General features: G+C 39.6%; 1 protein-coding gene across 1 annotated transcript; it reads right to left on the bottom strand.

The window, feature by feature from the left end:
• Positions 1-643: 643 nt before the first annotated feature.
• LOC118854358 (olfactory receptor 1013-like) lies at positions 644-1,573 on the bottom strand. Its single transcript, XM_036764718.1, has one exon. The coding sequence runs from the start codon at positions 1,571-1,573 to the stop codon at positions 644-646; it is 930 nt and encodes a 309-aa protein (XP_036620613.1).
• Between the last annotated feature and the right edge of the window lie 13,970 nt (positions 1,574-15,543).

Here is a 15,543-nt window from a genome sequence, read left to right as displayed (position 1 = left end):
AAAGTTTTCAATTTAGGGATCAAAATTATCCATTTTGGATTTTGTAATGCTCTCTGTCTCTTGTTGTGTCACGAGTTCTTCCCTTTCCCATAAATCTGATAGGTAAAGTATTCTTCGCTCTCCCAAAGTGCTTATGTTATCAGCTTTTATTCCTAAATCGTGAACCCATTTTGACTTTATTTTGGTATACGGTGTAAGATATTGGCCTATATCCAGTTTCTGCCATACTATTTTCCTTTCTGGACTTTCTAATGCTCTTTAGGTCAATGTTAAAATAATAAAACACATAAGAGGCAAAGACAATCATTTACCTTAATATAGGCCAGGCTTGTGGTATCCCCACTACATGTGGAGCTTGGTGGCCCCTTTGAGTAGGGAAGAAGATATTTTTGCATGAACAAATTTCTGTCTGGCTCCTCATAGGCAGGTACAGAATATCTATGCATGCTTAAAAATATTGGAGAGATGGGACAACATATAATCACAGTTCCATTCTAGAGCAAACTAAAAGAGACAAAGGGAGACATTCAAGACATTTTTTGGTAGAAACTCTTTGCCTGAGTATGAAATATTTCAGGTGACTGTTAAATCAAATATTTCCATGATTTCATTGAAAAAAAGATGAAAAATGTTTTCTTCGATTTCAAGAAGCTGTCATTTTGAACAGTTTCTTCATGGCTTCTTTCACATCTTTGTTCCTTAGGCTGTAGATCATAGGGTTTAGCATGGGGAAAATCACAGTATAAAATAAAGAGACAATTTTATCCTGCTCTAAGGAGTAGCTAGAACTGGGGCGATAATAAATGTATAGTATGGAGCCATAGTACAAAGTGACAGAGATCAAGTGAGAGGAGCAAGTAGAGAAGGCTTTGAGTTGACCCTGGGTGGAGCGAATCCTTAAGATGGCAGCAATGATGAAGAGGTAGGAGGTCAGAATGAAAACAATGGGCATGAGGACATTGGAAGCCAAAAGGAAATAGAGCACAATATGGTAACTGGCCTTCACATCACATGCCAGCTTCACCAGGGGTGGTAGGTCACAGAAGAAGTCATCAATTACATTATCCCCACAAAAAGTAAGGGTAAATGTTTCACTTGTAATGATAGTGGAGTTTACAAAGCCTCCAAGATATGAAGCTGTTACAAGACAGGTGCAAAGCTTTGACGACATAGCCTGAGCATAGAGCAATGGGTTAGAGATGGCTATGTAACGGTCATATGCCATTGCGGCCAATAAGTAACATTCACTATATCCTAACCCAGCTGAAAAGAAGAATTGAGCCAAGCAACCAGCAAAGGAGATACTCTTGTCCTCAGAGACACAGGTCACTAGGTTGTTAGGAGTGTAAACAGATGAATACCAGAGATCCAGAAAAGACAGATTCCCAATGAAGAAATACATTGGGGTGTGCAGCCTGGAGTCTTTACAGATTAGTATTATTAGAGTGATGTTCCCAACCACTGTCACAGAGTACACCATGAGGAAAAGGACAAAGAGCACCAGCTGCATCATGGGATCCTGGGTGAAACCCACTAGGATGAATTCAGTTACAGTGTGATTAACCCTCTCCATAGTTTCTGAGGATCTCATCGACACTTCATTAAGGAGAGTGTGCATTTCCGAAGTACTGTGGTCGATACATTGGTAAAGTTGTTGAAAAAATACTGTTGATCACTAGATAACCCAGAACAATATAAAAATGAAAACTTTGTAATTCTGTACCCCAGTTACCTATCTTTTCATTCATTAATTCAACCAGTATTAATTAAATTCATGAACCTACCCTGTGCCTGGGATGTAGGCTATATTAGGCTTTGTGTATATAGAAACCTATATGGACCTTCTGTTCTATTTTCTGCCTGGTTTTTAAGTAGTTATCATGTCTCAATTGAAATCTCAAGTCTACTAGAAATTCAACACTTGCATTCATTTAATAAATCCATCAACACATTTATTAAGTATCTGGTTATGTGATAAACAGTTTGGTAGGTTTTGGAGATACAAAGATACAAATAAGATATTTCCTGTTTTACATACACACATGCATACATCAGAACATGTGTATGTGTATAAACACAAACATATATACACATATGTACATGTTTATAATTTTATACATTATGTGTATATATGTACATGAATGTGCGTGTGTGTTTGTGAAAGGGCTAGAGGACTGTCACCATGGTAGCTACTCTGAGTAGAATGTACTGGGAATGAAAGAGCATTGGTGGCTAGTATAGAGACTTTTGAAATTTTCAAGGTGAGAAGAAATAAGGGCTTGAATGTTGACCAAATGAGAGGAAAGAAGGGGAAGATTTAAGAAGCTTTGTAGATATTGAATAGAGAAGACTTGCTATATGATTGGATTTGTACGGTGAGAGAAAAAGAGGCGTCAAGAATGATATCAAGCTCATGAATCTTGGTATCCAAAAGGATGAGGGTACCAGGCACAGAAGTGGGAGAGTCCATTGCAAACTTTTCTGCCTTTTTGCAAACTTTCCAGATCTTCTACATTTTGACACCAGTTTACCTTTCCAAACTTACCTATTATTGTTCCCCTACATATGCCCCAAACCTATCTAGATGTAACAATGCTCTATTTACCAAAGACTCACTGGTCCCACCCTCTCTGTGTCTTTGCTCCTAGTCTTCTTTAAGTCTGGAATTTCCTCCTTCCTGTTCTCCTCTTGAATTCCTACCCCACCTTCAACACTCAACTTAAATGCCATCTCTTCCATGAAGCCTTCTCTGAAACCCCTCTCTCCAACCTCACTCAACACCTTACTTGACAACTCTCTGATTCCCCTAGAATGTAACATGGCATATTATGTTTATCACTATATTATACCCTTGTAACTTGACTTCAGGGCTTTTGAGTTATTGCCTCAGTACCTAGTCCAGTGCTTTTCATCTAGTAGGGTCATAACAAAAGTTTCTGCTATTAAATTTGCAGAATTTTAAATAAAGGTGGTCCACTGGAGCCTGAAGAGGTATTGTGAAACAGTTGGCAGAAGGCTGACCTTTGACTAAGCTATATGAGAAAGGAAAACCATTTGAATCTTCTATGACCCAGACAACTCTCCAAGAATATAGGTTAGAATGCAATTGCCAGTCTGCATCTGCATGCTACCTGATGAAATCAAGATCCTCCCCTCCCCTAAACCTTAAACAGACATAAAGCAATGAATTAATATCATACAATTCCTTGCTGAGCCAGAAAGACAAGTTTAGATTATCTTCTCTTTCCCTCCATGTCTACACTTTGCGTTCTGAACCCTGAAAGGTAGGCACCATTAACGAGACAAGAAAGTCTAACTCTCTCCTGATTTCTGTAGCCCTAGAGAATTCCCCTCCAGGTTCTGCTGAGTCAGAAGGAAGGAGAAAGCTGGGAATAATAAAGAGATATCCAACTGGGAAGAGAGAAAACAAGTCACTCAATGATAGTAATTCTGGCTTTTGGGCACTTTCACTCTTAAAATGAAGCCTCTATTTTCTTTCTTGAGCCTTATGTGCTTCTTGAATTCACTCAATGAGTGGGGCTGTACACACTGTGTTAGGCATGAAGGAGAGATAGGTAACTCAACGGAGGCACCAAGCTCATGCCATTCTCATGGGAGCCTCAGATTTCTGAGGCCAGGTAAGATCAAAGCTCTGTTAATTAAAAAATTATTAGTCTTGCCTGCTCTATGGCTTTACCTATAGTCTTTCCTAAGTCTGGAATTCCCTCTTTCCTTCTCTCCTGTTGAATTCCTCCCCTTCCTTCATGTAGCCTTATCTGATACTCCCAGTTGGTAAAGGGAGACTAAACTCCAGATCATGGAGCAAACAATTCCCTTGACCCTGGGCAGAAGGGGCAGCCTGGTCTGGAGGAAAGAGCAAGATTCATTCCTATAACGGAGACTCTTAAACCGGGGTCCATGTACCTCTGTTTTGGTAAATAGTTTAATAATTATATTTCAATATAATTCATTTCCTTTGTAATTTTTGTATTTTATTTTGCAAATTTAAAATCATTATTCTGAGAAAAAGTCCACAGATTTCACCAGACTTCCAATGGGGTCCATGAGACAATATACTTTAAGAACCCCTGCTCTACAGACGTTTTTTCTTTTCTATCTCTAGGGCAAAGTATAGTGTATGAAACTTGGTACACACTTAAAGTGGACTGTATTTCATGTACTGCAACTTTAACATTCCATGTTCATTAAAAAATAAAAAAAAAACATCACTATTTCCTAATAAGACACAATTCAGACCTCAGGGTCTATGAAGGTGTGCCTGGATGATTGACTTTATCATAAATGCCAAAAGATAAAAAGCAAGTTTTGTACTTTTCTGTCTTTTCTTCTTTTCTAGTATTCGCTCTTACTTCTCAGCACTATTACTATAAAAAGCAGTTATTTCTCCTTACTAATTTTCTAATTTTCTCCATTAACCTATATGTTCAGGAACTAGATAACCAGAGTAGATATCAATGTATGTCAAGTACATAAATGCAACTCTGAGAAGGAGAACTTAGGTCATAGGTTTTAAGAGAAATAGAATTTCATAGGACCCGTTACATCCTTCTGATTTCATGACTAGGTTCAAGAGGGCTATGGGAGCAAAGATCCTGGGAAAATAGCTAGCAACTGCAATCTTTGCATTTCAATGGAATCCGTCCTGATTCTCTGCAAAGCATCCTGGGGCTGGAGTAAAAGGACCCAGGTCTGAATCCCTCCTCTGCCACTGCTATCTGTGTGACCTTGGACAAGTTACTTAACCTACTTGGGCCTCAGGATCACTGTCTGTAAAATAATGGTGATAGAGAAGATATCTTCTAACTCCCTTCTAACTTAAATCTATGATACTCCTGGATTTAGTGTCTTAACCTCAAAACAATTATTCTAAAGATGGAAAATCAGACATTTTAACACTTGGGCTCAGAAAGACCTTGCTTTGCCTCTCACATCATAGCATATGGGCAACTATGTATTTCACCTAATATGACCTTTAGCCCTCACTGCAAGAAAAAGAAAATTCTTCTGCTCCTGGAATCTTGAGACATACAACTTACCAACACCCACAGCAATACTGTTATCATGATGCAGTCCCAGGTTCCAAATAGTGGAGCCTTTTTTATTTTCTCTGGGTTCCCCAGGGAATCAGACTCAACTCAGGTTTCCTGGCCCAGAAGTTTCTCCCTTATTAATTAATTGCAGAAGTAATCATGGGCCATGCCAGGGAGTGATGATCTCTTAAGGTGATCTCTCCATCACTTTCCTTCTCTTACTGAAGCCTGAAGAATTCAGAATAAAGCCACTCAAGCCCACTTGTCCCACAGCCCAATAGATTTTGTGATTCTTGGGTAAGATGTTGGGCTCTGTGCCCAAATGGAATTGACGTAACTTCTCAAGCTGGTTTAGTGTCCTGTCACCACCACCACCACCATCCCCTTTAGTAGTGAAAAAGTATTCCCCGCACACATCCTCAGCATTTTATCTCTATGTCTCTCGACTGTCCTCCTCATCTTTATCTCATAGAACCTTTAGATTCCTCCAAAGCATAGCTCAAATGCTACATCTTACTTGAGGCCTTTCCTGATCCCCACTCCCACTCTTCTTTCCCTCTTAAAACTATTTAATTATTTCATGCTAATTTGTATCTATACTGAACTTACTCAACCATTTGCACGTTATAACTTTCCCTTAGAATATAGATTTTTTTTGAGGATCAAACTTAATTTGTTTTTTTTTCTCCGTATTCCTACGGCCAGCACTATGCTTCTACCATAATATGCGCTTCTTATTGCATTGAAAGCATTTTGTAAATTCAAACATTGCAGCAAAGTAAACATGGAGCTGAAAGGTACCTTAGTCCACCTAATCTGACCTCCTCACTTTACAGGTGAGGAAACTGAGACTGAGTTCTTGAGTTACTGTCACAATAGTCACCAAGTAGTAAACAAGCCCAAGTCAGACAAGTAAAAAATGAGCCAAGATTCAAATTCAGATCCTGTGCCCACAATCCTCTTTTCGAGGTAATGCATACTTCCATCCAGGATTATAGAAATGGAAGCTATTGTGGGGCAGCTAGGTGTCACAGTGAGTAGAGCACCAGCCCTGGAGTCAGGAGGACCTGATTTCAAGTCTGGCCTCACACACTTGACACACTTACTAGCTGTGTGACCTTGGGCAAGTCATATAAGTAACTTCACTTAACCCCAATTGCCCTGCCTTCCCCCCTCCAAAACAAACAAACAAACAAAATAAATGGAAGTTATTGTTTCAGTGACTTGGTTTATGTATCTGTTGGGCACTTAATGCATCTGAGATAGGTAAAATGAATCTCAAACATGAAGAAGCATTTCCGTCCATGTTTCTTTTCTCCTAGAAAATTTTTTCTCCATTGTAACGTGGGGATGTAACTTTGGGGATGGTGGTGGTAGTGACAGGACCCTAAGCCAGTTTAAGAAGTTATGTCAATTCCATTTGGGCACAGATCCTATCCTCTCACCCCAGAATCACAACATCTATTGGGCTGTGGGACAAAAAGCTTGAGTGGTTTCATTCTGAATTTTCCAGGCTTCAATAAGAGAAAGAAAGTCATGGAGAGATTAACTCTGGAGACCATGAGTGCCTGGCATGGCCCATGTTTTATTCTACAATTAAATAATACGGGAGAAACCTCTGGAGAGTAGCAACAGCACAATCATTAGTTTTCTATTAGTATTTTTCAGATTTAGTCATGTATTCAAACCACCATGTCTCCAAACATTATTGATAATTTGAGAACAGTAAATGTTAAGGGAATGTATTGTATCTAGTATAAGTAAAACAGCTAAGTGGCATAGTTAATAAAGTATTGGCATTTAAATGTGGAGTCTGAAATTCTAGTCAAAGTAAAAATTGTAAAGTAAAATTTGAATAAAAATTTTGAGAAAACAATGTCGAATGAGTTATATATACATACACATACATGTGCATATGAATGTACATATACATACCTGTGTGTATGTATATCTATATATATAGATACATATACAAACACATGCATAGATATAGATATGAAATTCAGAAAGTTTTGAGTTCTGCTTTCTGTGGCGTTTTAAAATATTTAGATTTTGACTTTTCAGTTTGTATTTGAATCTCTTAAATGTGTCAACTTAACAATTTTCCCACTTTCATCATAAAATTTAAATAATAGTAGAGTAAATGCTAATTTAGAAAAGCACTCTTATCCCTACTTTATCTGTCTACTTTAGTAAATATGAAATTTTTCATGAGAAGCACTCATTTATGAGTCAGATTCGCACAGATTTTTTAGAAGATTATTTCTTTAGCTTGTTGTTAGCAGTGTTTATGCCAGATACAGAGTGAAGATAAAGATAGAAAATAGGGGTATCTAAAACCTAAATTCTCTCAAGTTTCAAGTAAACTACAGGATCCTAGTTTGGTGTCCTCCCTTATAGCTCTTTTATGAATGAGATCAGAACAGTAAGGTTGTAGCTGGTTTTCACCACATGAACTAGTTGTTGAAGAAGTAAAGTTTGAGATGTATGAAAATCTTCCATGGAGATCTGTTTTGCAAAACATTTTAACAGAAACATCTAGGGAATCTTTACAAGTAACTTGGAACCAGAAAGGAAATCCATTGAAATGGTGCTCCTGAGGACACAATGTGTTTGAGATTGCCCCAAGAAAAGATGTGTCAGGGACTTGACAACTGCGTGGCATGTCTGAGACCAAGATGAAATGTGTTGACTGAATGGACAATGGGAAGGGGTTACTAAACCAAAAGGAGACTTAATGTTTATTAATATTTATGTTTATTGTTGTACTGCTTTGGCTTTTTGTTTCTCTGTATCTGTATACTAAGTTCTCTCAGTTATCTTAGTGTCATATAAATTTTTTTTTCAGAATTAGTCCCTGATTTTGGACATTCTTAGTAGGACTTGTATTGTGACTGGTCAGTGATTGTGGTTCCACTTTGTGATTGTAACTATTGTGTATGACTTTCCATATATTGTAAATTTCTGAGGCCCCATTTTTTCATCTCTGACTTCAGTTCAGAAACTGGTTCTCTGGAGGCCAGTGCTTATTGGCTTGGATCATCCTTTGGAGGTTAGGTCTCTTGTCTGTTACCTTTCATCCTTGTTAAAAGTTTCTTTATCGGGAGCAGAGCCAAGATGGTGGCTGGAAAGCAGGGGCTTGCATGAGCTTCCCTCCTCAGGTCCCTCCAGAAACCTATAAAAATGGCTCTGAACAAATTCTAAAGCTGCAGAACCCAAGGAAGATTAGAGGGAAGCAGAACACCAGCCCAGGACTGCCTGGATAGTTGCTGGGTAAGGTCTACCGCACCTTGCTGGGAGTGGACTGGAGCAGAGCCCAGTGTGGGTGGCAGCAGGACCAACCAGACTAGGAGCCAGGTGGAACAGGCCCTAGTGCCCTGAATCAGTGAGCTGTGGCAGTTACCAGACTTCTCAACCCACAAACACCAAAGACAACAGAGAAGGTTAGTGGGAAAAGCTGCGGGGACAGAGTGAAAGGAGTTCGCCTAATATAGAAAAAGAGTACAATGTTGAACACTGGAATACAAACCAAGTGTTAAAAGGTAATATCTTGGCTTTGTGAAACAATTTAATTGGAAAGCAAAAAGCAAAGCAAAATATGGAATAATAAAATATATTAATAAGATGCTAAAAATACTATGTGTTTTATCAGAAAGGCAACTGCTGACTGAGTAATCACCGAAGGCTTCTTGGAAGAGGTGCTATTTGGGATGGGCTTTTAAAGGATGGGTGTGAATTCAAAAGGCAGAAGAATTCAGTTCTAGGCACAGACAAAAGTTTGAACAAAGCCAGAGGTAGAAGAGTGTGTTGCCTCTTGGGGGCAAAAGAGATGTAGAGTTTTCTCTATTCACTGGAGAATAAAAGGTCCAAAGGGAAGTAATTGAAGCCCACTGGGTTGGAAGCCTTAGGTGACCAAGACTTAATTCTGTTGGCCTCAGGAATATGAAAGACTAAGGATTTCCTGTGACCTCTTTCTCCCAGTGTTGGTTGAGGCCCCCAAGGACCAGAAATTGCTATTGATCCCAGTTCTAAAAGCTGCTCTGGGCACTATTAAGATTGATTGAGTGCTGAGAGACAAACAATTACCAAACTTGGAGCCAATTTCATTCCTCATTCCTAAACAAGTTGCGAAGTAACTAATTAAGTGAGATAGATTGTAAAGAGGAAAACTTTCTGGGTGATAACAAATTTCAGTCAGACTTTGGAGGTCAATTTCTATGGCCTGACATGATCAGGGCTGTTCTGATATAGGTTGATGGACTGGTGAGCTTCCTGACTAAGAGATATATGGTCCAGGTTGCAAAGTTTGCCTCTCATCCCCATCGACACTATTCACATTCATTGTCTGCCTTTTATTCCCCAATTTTTAGTCTATGAGAGACGTCCCTCTGAGAGAAGCCAGAGTCCCAAAAGCTAGGAGACCCAAATGACTGATGAGATGCAAAAAAGTCAAAAATTCTATTGCAGGGTTATTGATGCCCACTATAGTTCTTTGCTCTTCTGAATCCTGATCTGTATCCAGGATGTGACAATATTTGTAAAGCTATCTGGGAAAAGGCCCATGGTATTGGTCCAGTAAGTTTAAAGACCCACACCTATTCCTGCTTTTCTCTCTCAAAGATTATTTTTTTAGTGGGGTATGACTGCTTGTAGACTAACGAGTTCTATGTTCCATGTTTGGGGGGGAGGTGCCAGCTCTGTCAGACCCGCACTCCTCCTTCCCCAAGAACCCCCAGCCCGGGCTGGGCTTAGATCTTCAGCAGGCTGTGGCACTCCTGCTCTGATCTGTCACTTAATTCCTCCCACCAGGTGGGCCTGGGGCCAGAAGCAGCAGCAACTGTAGCTGCCCCACCTCCGCTGCCCCCGGGGCTGGAAGCTGAACCGTGAACTCCTTCCACTCCTGCAGCTTTTCCCACTAACCTTCTCCGCAGTCTTTGGTGTTTGTGGGTCGAGGGGTCTGGTTACTGCCGCAGCTCACATATTCAGGGCGCTAGGGGCCCCATCCACCCGACTCCAAGTTTGGTCGTTCCACACTGCACAGGCTGGGCTCTGCTCCACTCCCATCCCAGCTCCGAGCTCCCAGCTCCGTGTGGAATAGACCTCACCCAGAGACCATCCAGGCTGTCCTGGGCTGGAGCCCTGCTTCCCTCTGCTGTTCTGTGGGTTCTGCCATTCTAGAATTGGTTCAGAGCCATTTTTATAGGTTTTTGGAGGGACTCGGTACGGAGCTCACTCTAGTCCCTGCTTACCAGCAGGGTCAAGGTCAAGGGTCAAGGGTCAAGTGAGTTGGTTGGGAATATGGCCAGGCAGCGAAAACGCACCCAGATTCAGTCTCAGACTTTGGATTCTTTCTTTGGTGACAAAGAAGACCAAAACATACAGCCTAAGAAGACAACAAAGTCATAGAGCCTACAACAAAAGCATCCAAGAAAAACATGAACTGGCCCCAGGTCATAGAAGAACTCAAAAAGGATTTGGAAAAGCAAGGTAGAGAAGTAGAGGAAAAATTGGGAAGAGAAATGAGAAGGATGCGAGAAAACCATGAAAAACAAGTCAATGACTTGCTAAAGGAGACCCAAAAAAATACTGAAAAATGCACTGAAGAAAACAACACCTTAAAAAACAGACTAACTCAAATGGCAAAAGAGCTCCAAAAAGCCAATGAGGAGAAGAATGCCTTGAAAGGCAGAATTAGCCAAATGGAAAAGGAGGTCCAAAAGACCACTGAAGAAAATACTACCTTAAAAACTAGATTGGAGGGGCGGAGCCAAGATGGCCGCATGAAGGCAGCCTCTTACCGGAGCGCTCTCACAAGGTCTGTCAGATTCCTATAAAAAAGTGAATTTGAGCAGATTTGAGAGAGTCAGAAACCGCAAGCAGTCTGCGTGGGGCAAATTTCTGAGCCAGGAGAGTCTGAAAGGCCGGAGGAACGAACCTGCAGGCTCGGAGAGTGCTCGCTGCAGAGCGGCTCCAGACCAAGGCGGAAGCAGCTGGCCGAGAAATCCACGTGGGAGACGGGCTGGGAGAAAGCTGGGCTCCCGAAACCGGCAGAGATCCCCAGGACTCCCAGCACAGTACGGCAGTCTGTGGGAGTGACGAGAGGCAGCTCAACGCCACCAGCCGTGAAAACACCCACTCCTGACGTTGCAAAACCCAGGAACTCGGCTTCTTGAACTTCTGGAAGACTCAATGGCCAGATAAACGGCTCTAATCCCTCCCCTTCCCACCCAGAGAATTCCTCGGGGAAAAAAAAAAAAGAGAACTGAAACAGAGGAGAGAGTAGCGGGGCCTCACAGGACAAATACTAGAACCTCATTAGTTCCAGAGGGGAAGAGTCGGCAGGGGTCAACGCCAGGAGCGCAGACGTAATCTTGCTCCCCCAGGGGAAGCACCAGTCATCAGCTCAAACAACAAACAGCTGAGACCATTGCTGAAAAGCAAGTGCTGGAGAGCACCCACAGGGAGTGAGACGCCAGGGAGCCAGACCCCTCCCCCACACCTCAGGAAACTGAAGGTTATAATTCTAGACTCACAACCCCCAGAATAAGTAAGCTGGGACAGAAAGCCCTGAGACCCACAGATAGAAATTCGTTCTAATGCCAGGAAAAGGGAAAACAACAAACATGAAGAAGAATACAAAAAAACCGAGGACAATAGATTCTTTTTATGGAGACAGGCAGGATCAAAATATCGATATGGAGGACAGCAATGACAGGGTAGATACATCGGATACCTCAAAAGCTAATATGAACTGGTCTCCAGCCCAAAAAGCACTGCTGGAAGAGCTAAAGGAGGATTTTAAAAACCAAATTAGGGAGGTAAAATAAAACATGGAAAAAATGGAAAAGTCCCTAAAGAATAAGATTGGCGAAATGGCTACAGAGATACAGAATCTAAAGAGAGAAAATGACACCCTCAGAGGTGAAATCAACCAATTGAAAATGGAGGTTCAAAAGCAAAATGTAAACACTAACTCATTTAAAATTAGACTTGAGCAAGTGGAAGCTAATGAATCTATGAGGCATCAAGAAGTAATAAAACAAAACGTAAAGAATGAAAAAATAGAAAAAAATGTGAAATATCTGATTGGCAAAACAACTGACCTGGAAAATAGATCCAGGAGAGACAATTTGAGAGTTATTGGTCTACCGGAAATCCACGATGAAAAAAGGAGCCTTGACAGTATCTTCGAAGAAATTATCAAAGACAACTGCCCAGAGGTCCTAGAACCAGAGGGCAAAATAGTCATTGAAAGAATTCACCGATCACCCCCTGAAAGAGATCCCAAACTGAAAACACCAAGAAATATTATAGCCAAATTTCAGAGCTATAAACTCAAGGAGAAAATACTGCAAGCAGCCAAAAAGAAGCAATTCAAATATCGTGGAACTACAGTCAGGATCACGCAGGATCTCTCAGCTTCCACATTAAAAGACAGGAGAAATTGGAATATGATATTCCGAAGGGCAAAGGAGCTGGGACTACAACCAAGGATCAACTACCCAGCAAAACTAAGCATAATTTTCCAGGCAAGGCGATGGACATTCAATGAAATAAGGGAATTCCAGACCTTCCTGATGAAAAGGCCAGAACTCAATGGAAAATTTGATCTCCAAATACAAAACTCAAGAGAGACATAAAAAGGTAACCAGGGGGAAAAACCCCACAAACCTCATTAACCAATAAGCTTAGGTTGTTTACATCTTTAAGTGGGATTATATCATCTTATGTATGTTTTTTATGGATATATATATATATATATATATATATATATATATATACATATATAAGTCATTCTTGTGAATGGTACAGCTATTATGACAAATGAAAGGGATATACATAGGTTGTGAATGCCTGTATAAATTAACCGATGTAAAGATATAAAATATAAATAAGAGATATAAAGGGAGGGCTATGAGGGAAGTGGTAAGGAGGTAGTAGAAAAGGGTAAATTACACCAAAGGAAGTGTCACAAAAACATATTATAGTAGAGGGAAAGAAGGGAGGGAGAAGAGCAGTATTTGAGCTTTACTGTCATCTGATCTAGTTCAAGAAGGGAATAACATACTCTGATAAGTTTAGAAATCTAACTTGTCCTACGGGAAGTGGGAGGGAAAGGGGGGAAAAAGAGAGGGGGGAGGGCAGAAGGAAGAGGAGAAGTAGCAAGTGGGTAACGGTACGATAAGGGAGGGGAATAAAGAGGGAGGGTTAACTGAGGAAAGCGGCGGTCAAAAGCAAAACTTTGTTGAGGAGGAGAAGGGGAAAGGGAGAAATAAAAGCATAAACAGGGGGAATTAGGATGGAGAAAAAGACACAGATAGAAATCATAACCCTGAACGTGCAGGGGATGAACATTCTCACAAAACAGAAGCAGATAGCAGAATGGATTAAAAACCATAATGCTACAATATGCTGTTTACAAGAAACACATCTGAAACAGGGGGATACACATAGGGTTAAGGTAAAAGGCTGGAGTAAAATATATTGTGCCTCAGCTAAAGTAAAAAAAGCAGGTGTAGCAATCCTAATCTCAGACAAAGCAAAAGTAAAGATAGATCTAATTAAAAGAGATAAGGAAGGACATTATATCCTGCCAAAAGGCACCATAAACAATGAAGCAATATCATTGCTTAACATATATGCACCAAGTGGTAAGGCATACAATTTCTTAGAGGAGAGGTTAAGGGAGTTACAGGAAGAAATAGACAGCAAAACTATAATATTGGGAGACCTCAACCTCCCCCTTTCTGAACTTGATAAATCTAACCTCAAAATAAATAAGAAAAAAGTTAAGGAGGTAAACAGAATTTTAGAAAAGGCACATATGATAGACCTCTAGAGAAAGCTGAATGGGGATAAAAAGGAATATACTTTCTTCTCAAAAGTACATGGCACATACTCAAAAATTGACCATGTACTAGGGCATAAAAACCTCACAATCCAGTGCAGAAAAGCAGAAGTAGTCAATGCATCCTTTTCAGATCATGATGCAATAAGAATCATTTTTAATAAAGTACCATGGAAAAATAAGCTAAAAACTAATTGGAAACTAAATAATTTAATTCTAAAGAGTAAGTGGGCCAAAGAACAAATCAGAGAAACAATTAATAATTTCATTCAAGAGAATGACAATATTGAAACAACATACCAAAACTTATGGGATGCAGCAAAAGCGGTTCTTAGGGGGAGTTTTATATCTCTAAATGCCTACATGAATAAAATAGGGAAAGAGGAGATCAATGATCTGGGCATACAGCTGAAAAAGCTAGAAAAAGAGCAAATTGAAAACCCCCAATTAAATACCAAATTAGAAATACTGAAAATCAAAGGAGAGATTAATAAAATTGAAACCAAGAAAACTATTGAATTAATAAATAAAACAAAGAGCTGGTTTTATGAAAAAACCAATATAATTGACAACCTTTGGCCAACTTGATTAAAAAAAAGAAAGAAGAAAATCAAATTACCAGTATAAAAAATGAAAAGTGTGAGGTCACCTCTAATGAAGAGGAAATCAAAACAATAATTGGGAATTATTTTGCCCAACTGTATGACAACCTTAGAGATATGGATGAATATCTACAAAAACATAAACTGCCCAGACTAACAGAGAAGGAAGTGAAATTTCTTAATGACCCCATATCAGAAAAAGAAATTGAGCAGGCCATCAACGAACTCCCTAGGAAAAAATCTCCAGGGCCAGATGGTTTTACAGGTGAATTCTATCAAACATTTAAAGAACAACTAATTCCAATACTTTGTAGACTATTTGGGAAAATAGGTGAAGAAGGAGTCCTACCAAATTCTTTTTATGACACAAATATGGTACTAATACCCAAACCAGGTAGAGTTAAAACAGAGAAAGAAAATTATAGACCAATTTCTCTAATGAATATTGATGCAAAAATTTTAAATAAAATATTAGCAAAAAGATTGCAGCAACTCATTACGAGAATTATACACTATGACCAGGTAGGATTTATTCCAGGAATGCAAGGCTGGTTCAATATTAGGAAAACTATTATCAACAACAAAACTAGCAGAAACCATATGATCATCTCAATAGACGCAGAAAAAGCCTTTGACAAAGTACAACACCCATTCCTATTAAAAACACTAGAAAGCATAGGAATAAGTGGAACCTTCCTCAAAATTATAAATAGCATCTACCTAAAACCATCAACAAGCATTATTTGTAATGGGGATAAACTAGATGCATTCCCAATAAGATCAGGGGTGAAACAAGGATGTCCATTATCACCCCTATTATTCAATTTGGTACTGGAAGCATTAGCTGTAGCAATAAGAGAAGAAAAAGAAATTGAAGGAATTAGAATAGGAAAAGAAGAAACTAAATTATCACTTTTTGCAGATGATATGATGATTTATCTAGAGAATCCTAGAGAATCAAGTAAAAAACTACTTGAAATAATAAACAACTTTAGCAAAGTTGCAGGATATAAAATAAACCCACATAAATCCTCAGCATTCC

This window comes from Trichosurus vulpecula, chromosome 6 (assembly GCF_011100635.1).
Source record: "Trichosurus vulpecula isolate mTriVul1 chromosome 6, mTriVul1.pri, whole genome shotgun sequence".
NCBI classification, from domain to species: Eukaryota; Metazoa; Chordata; class Mammalia; order Diprotodontia; family Phalangeridae; genus Trichosurus; species Trichosurus vulpecula.
This window is presented reverse-complemented; position numbering and strand designations above follow the sequence as displayed.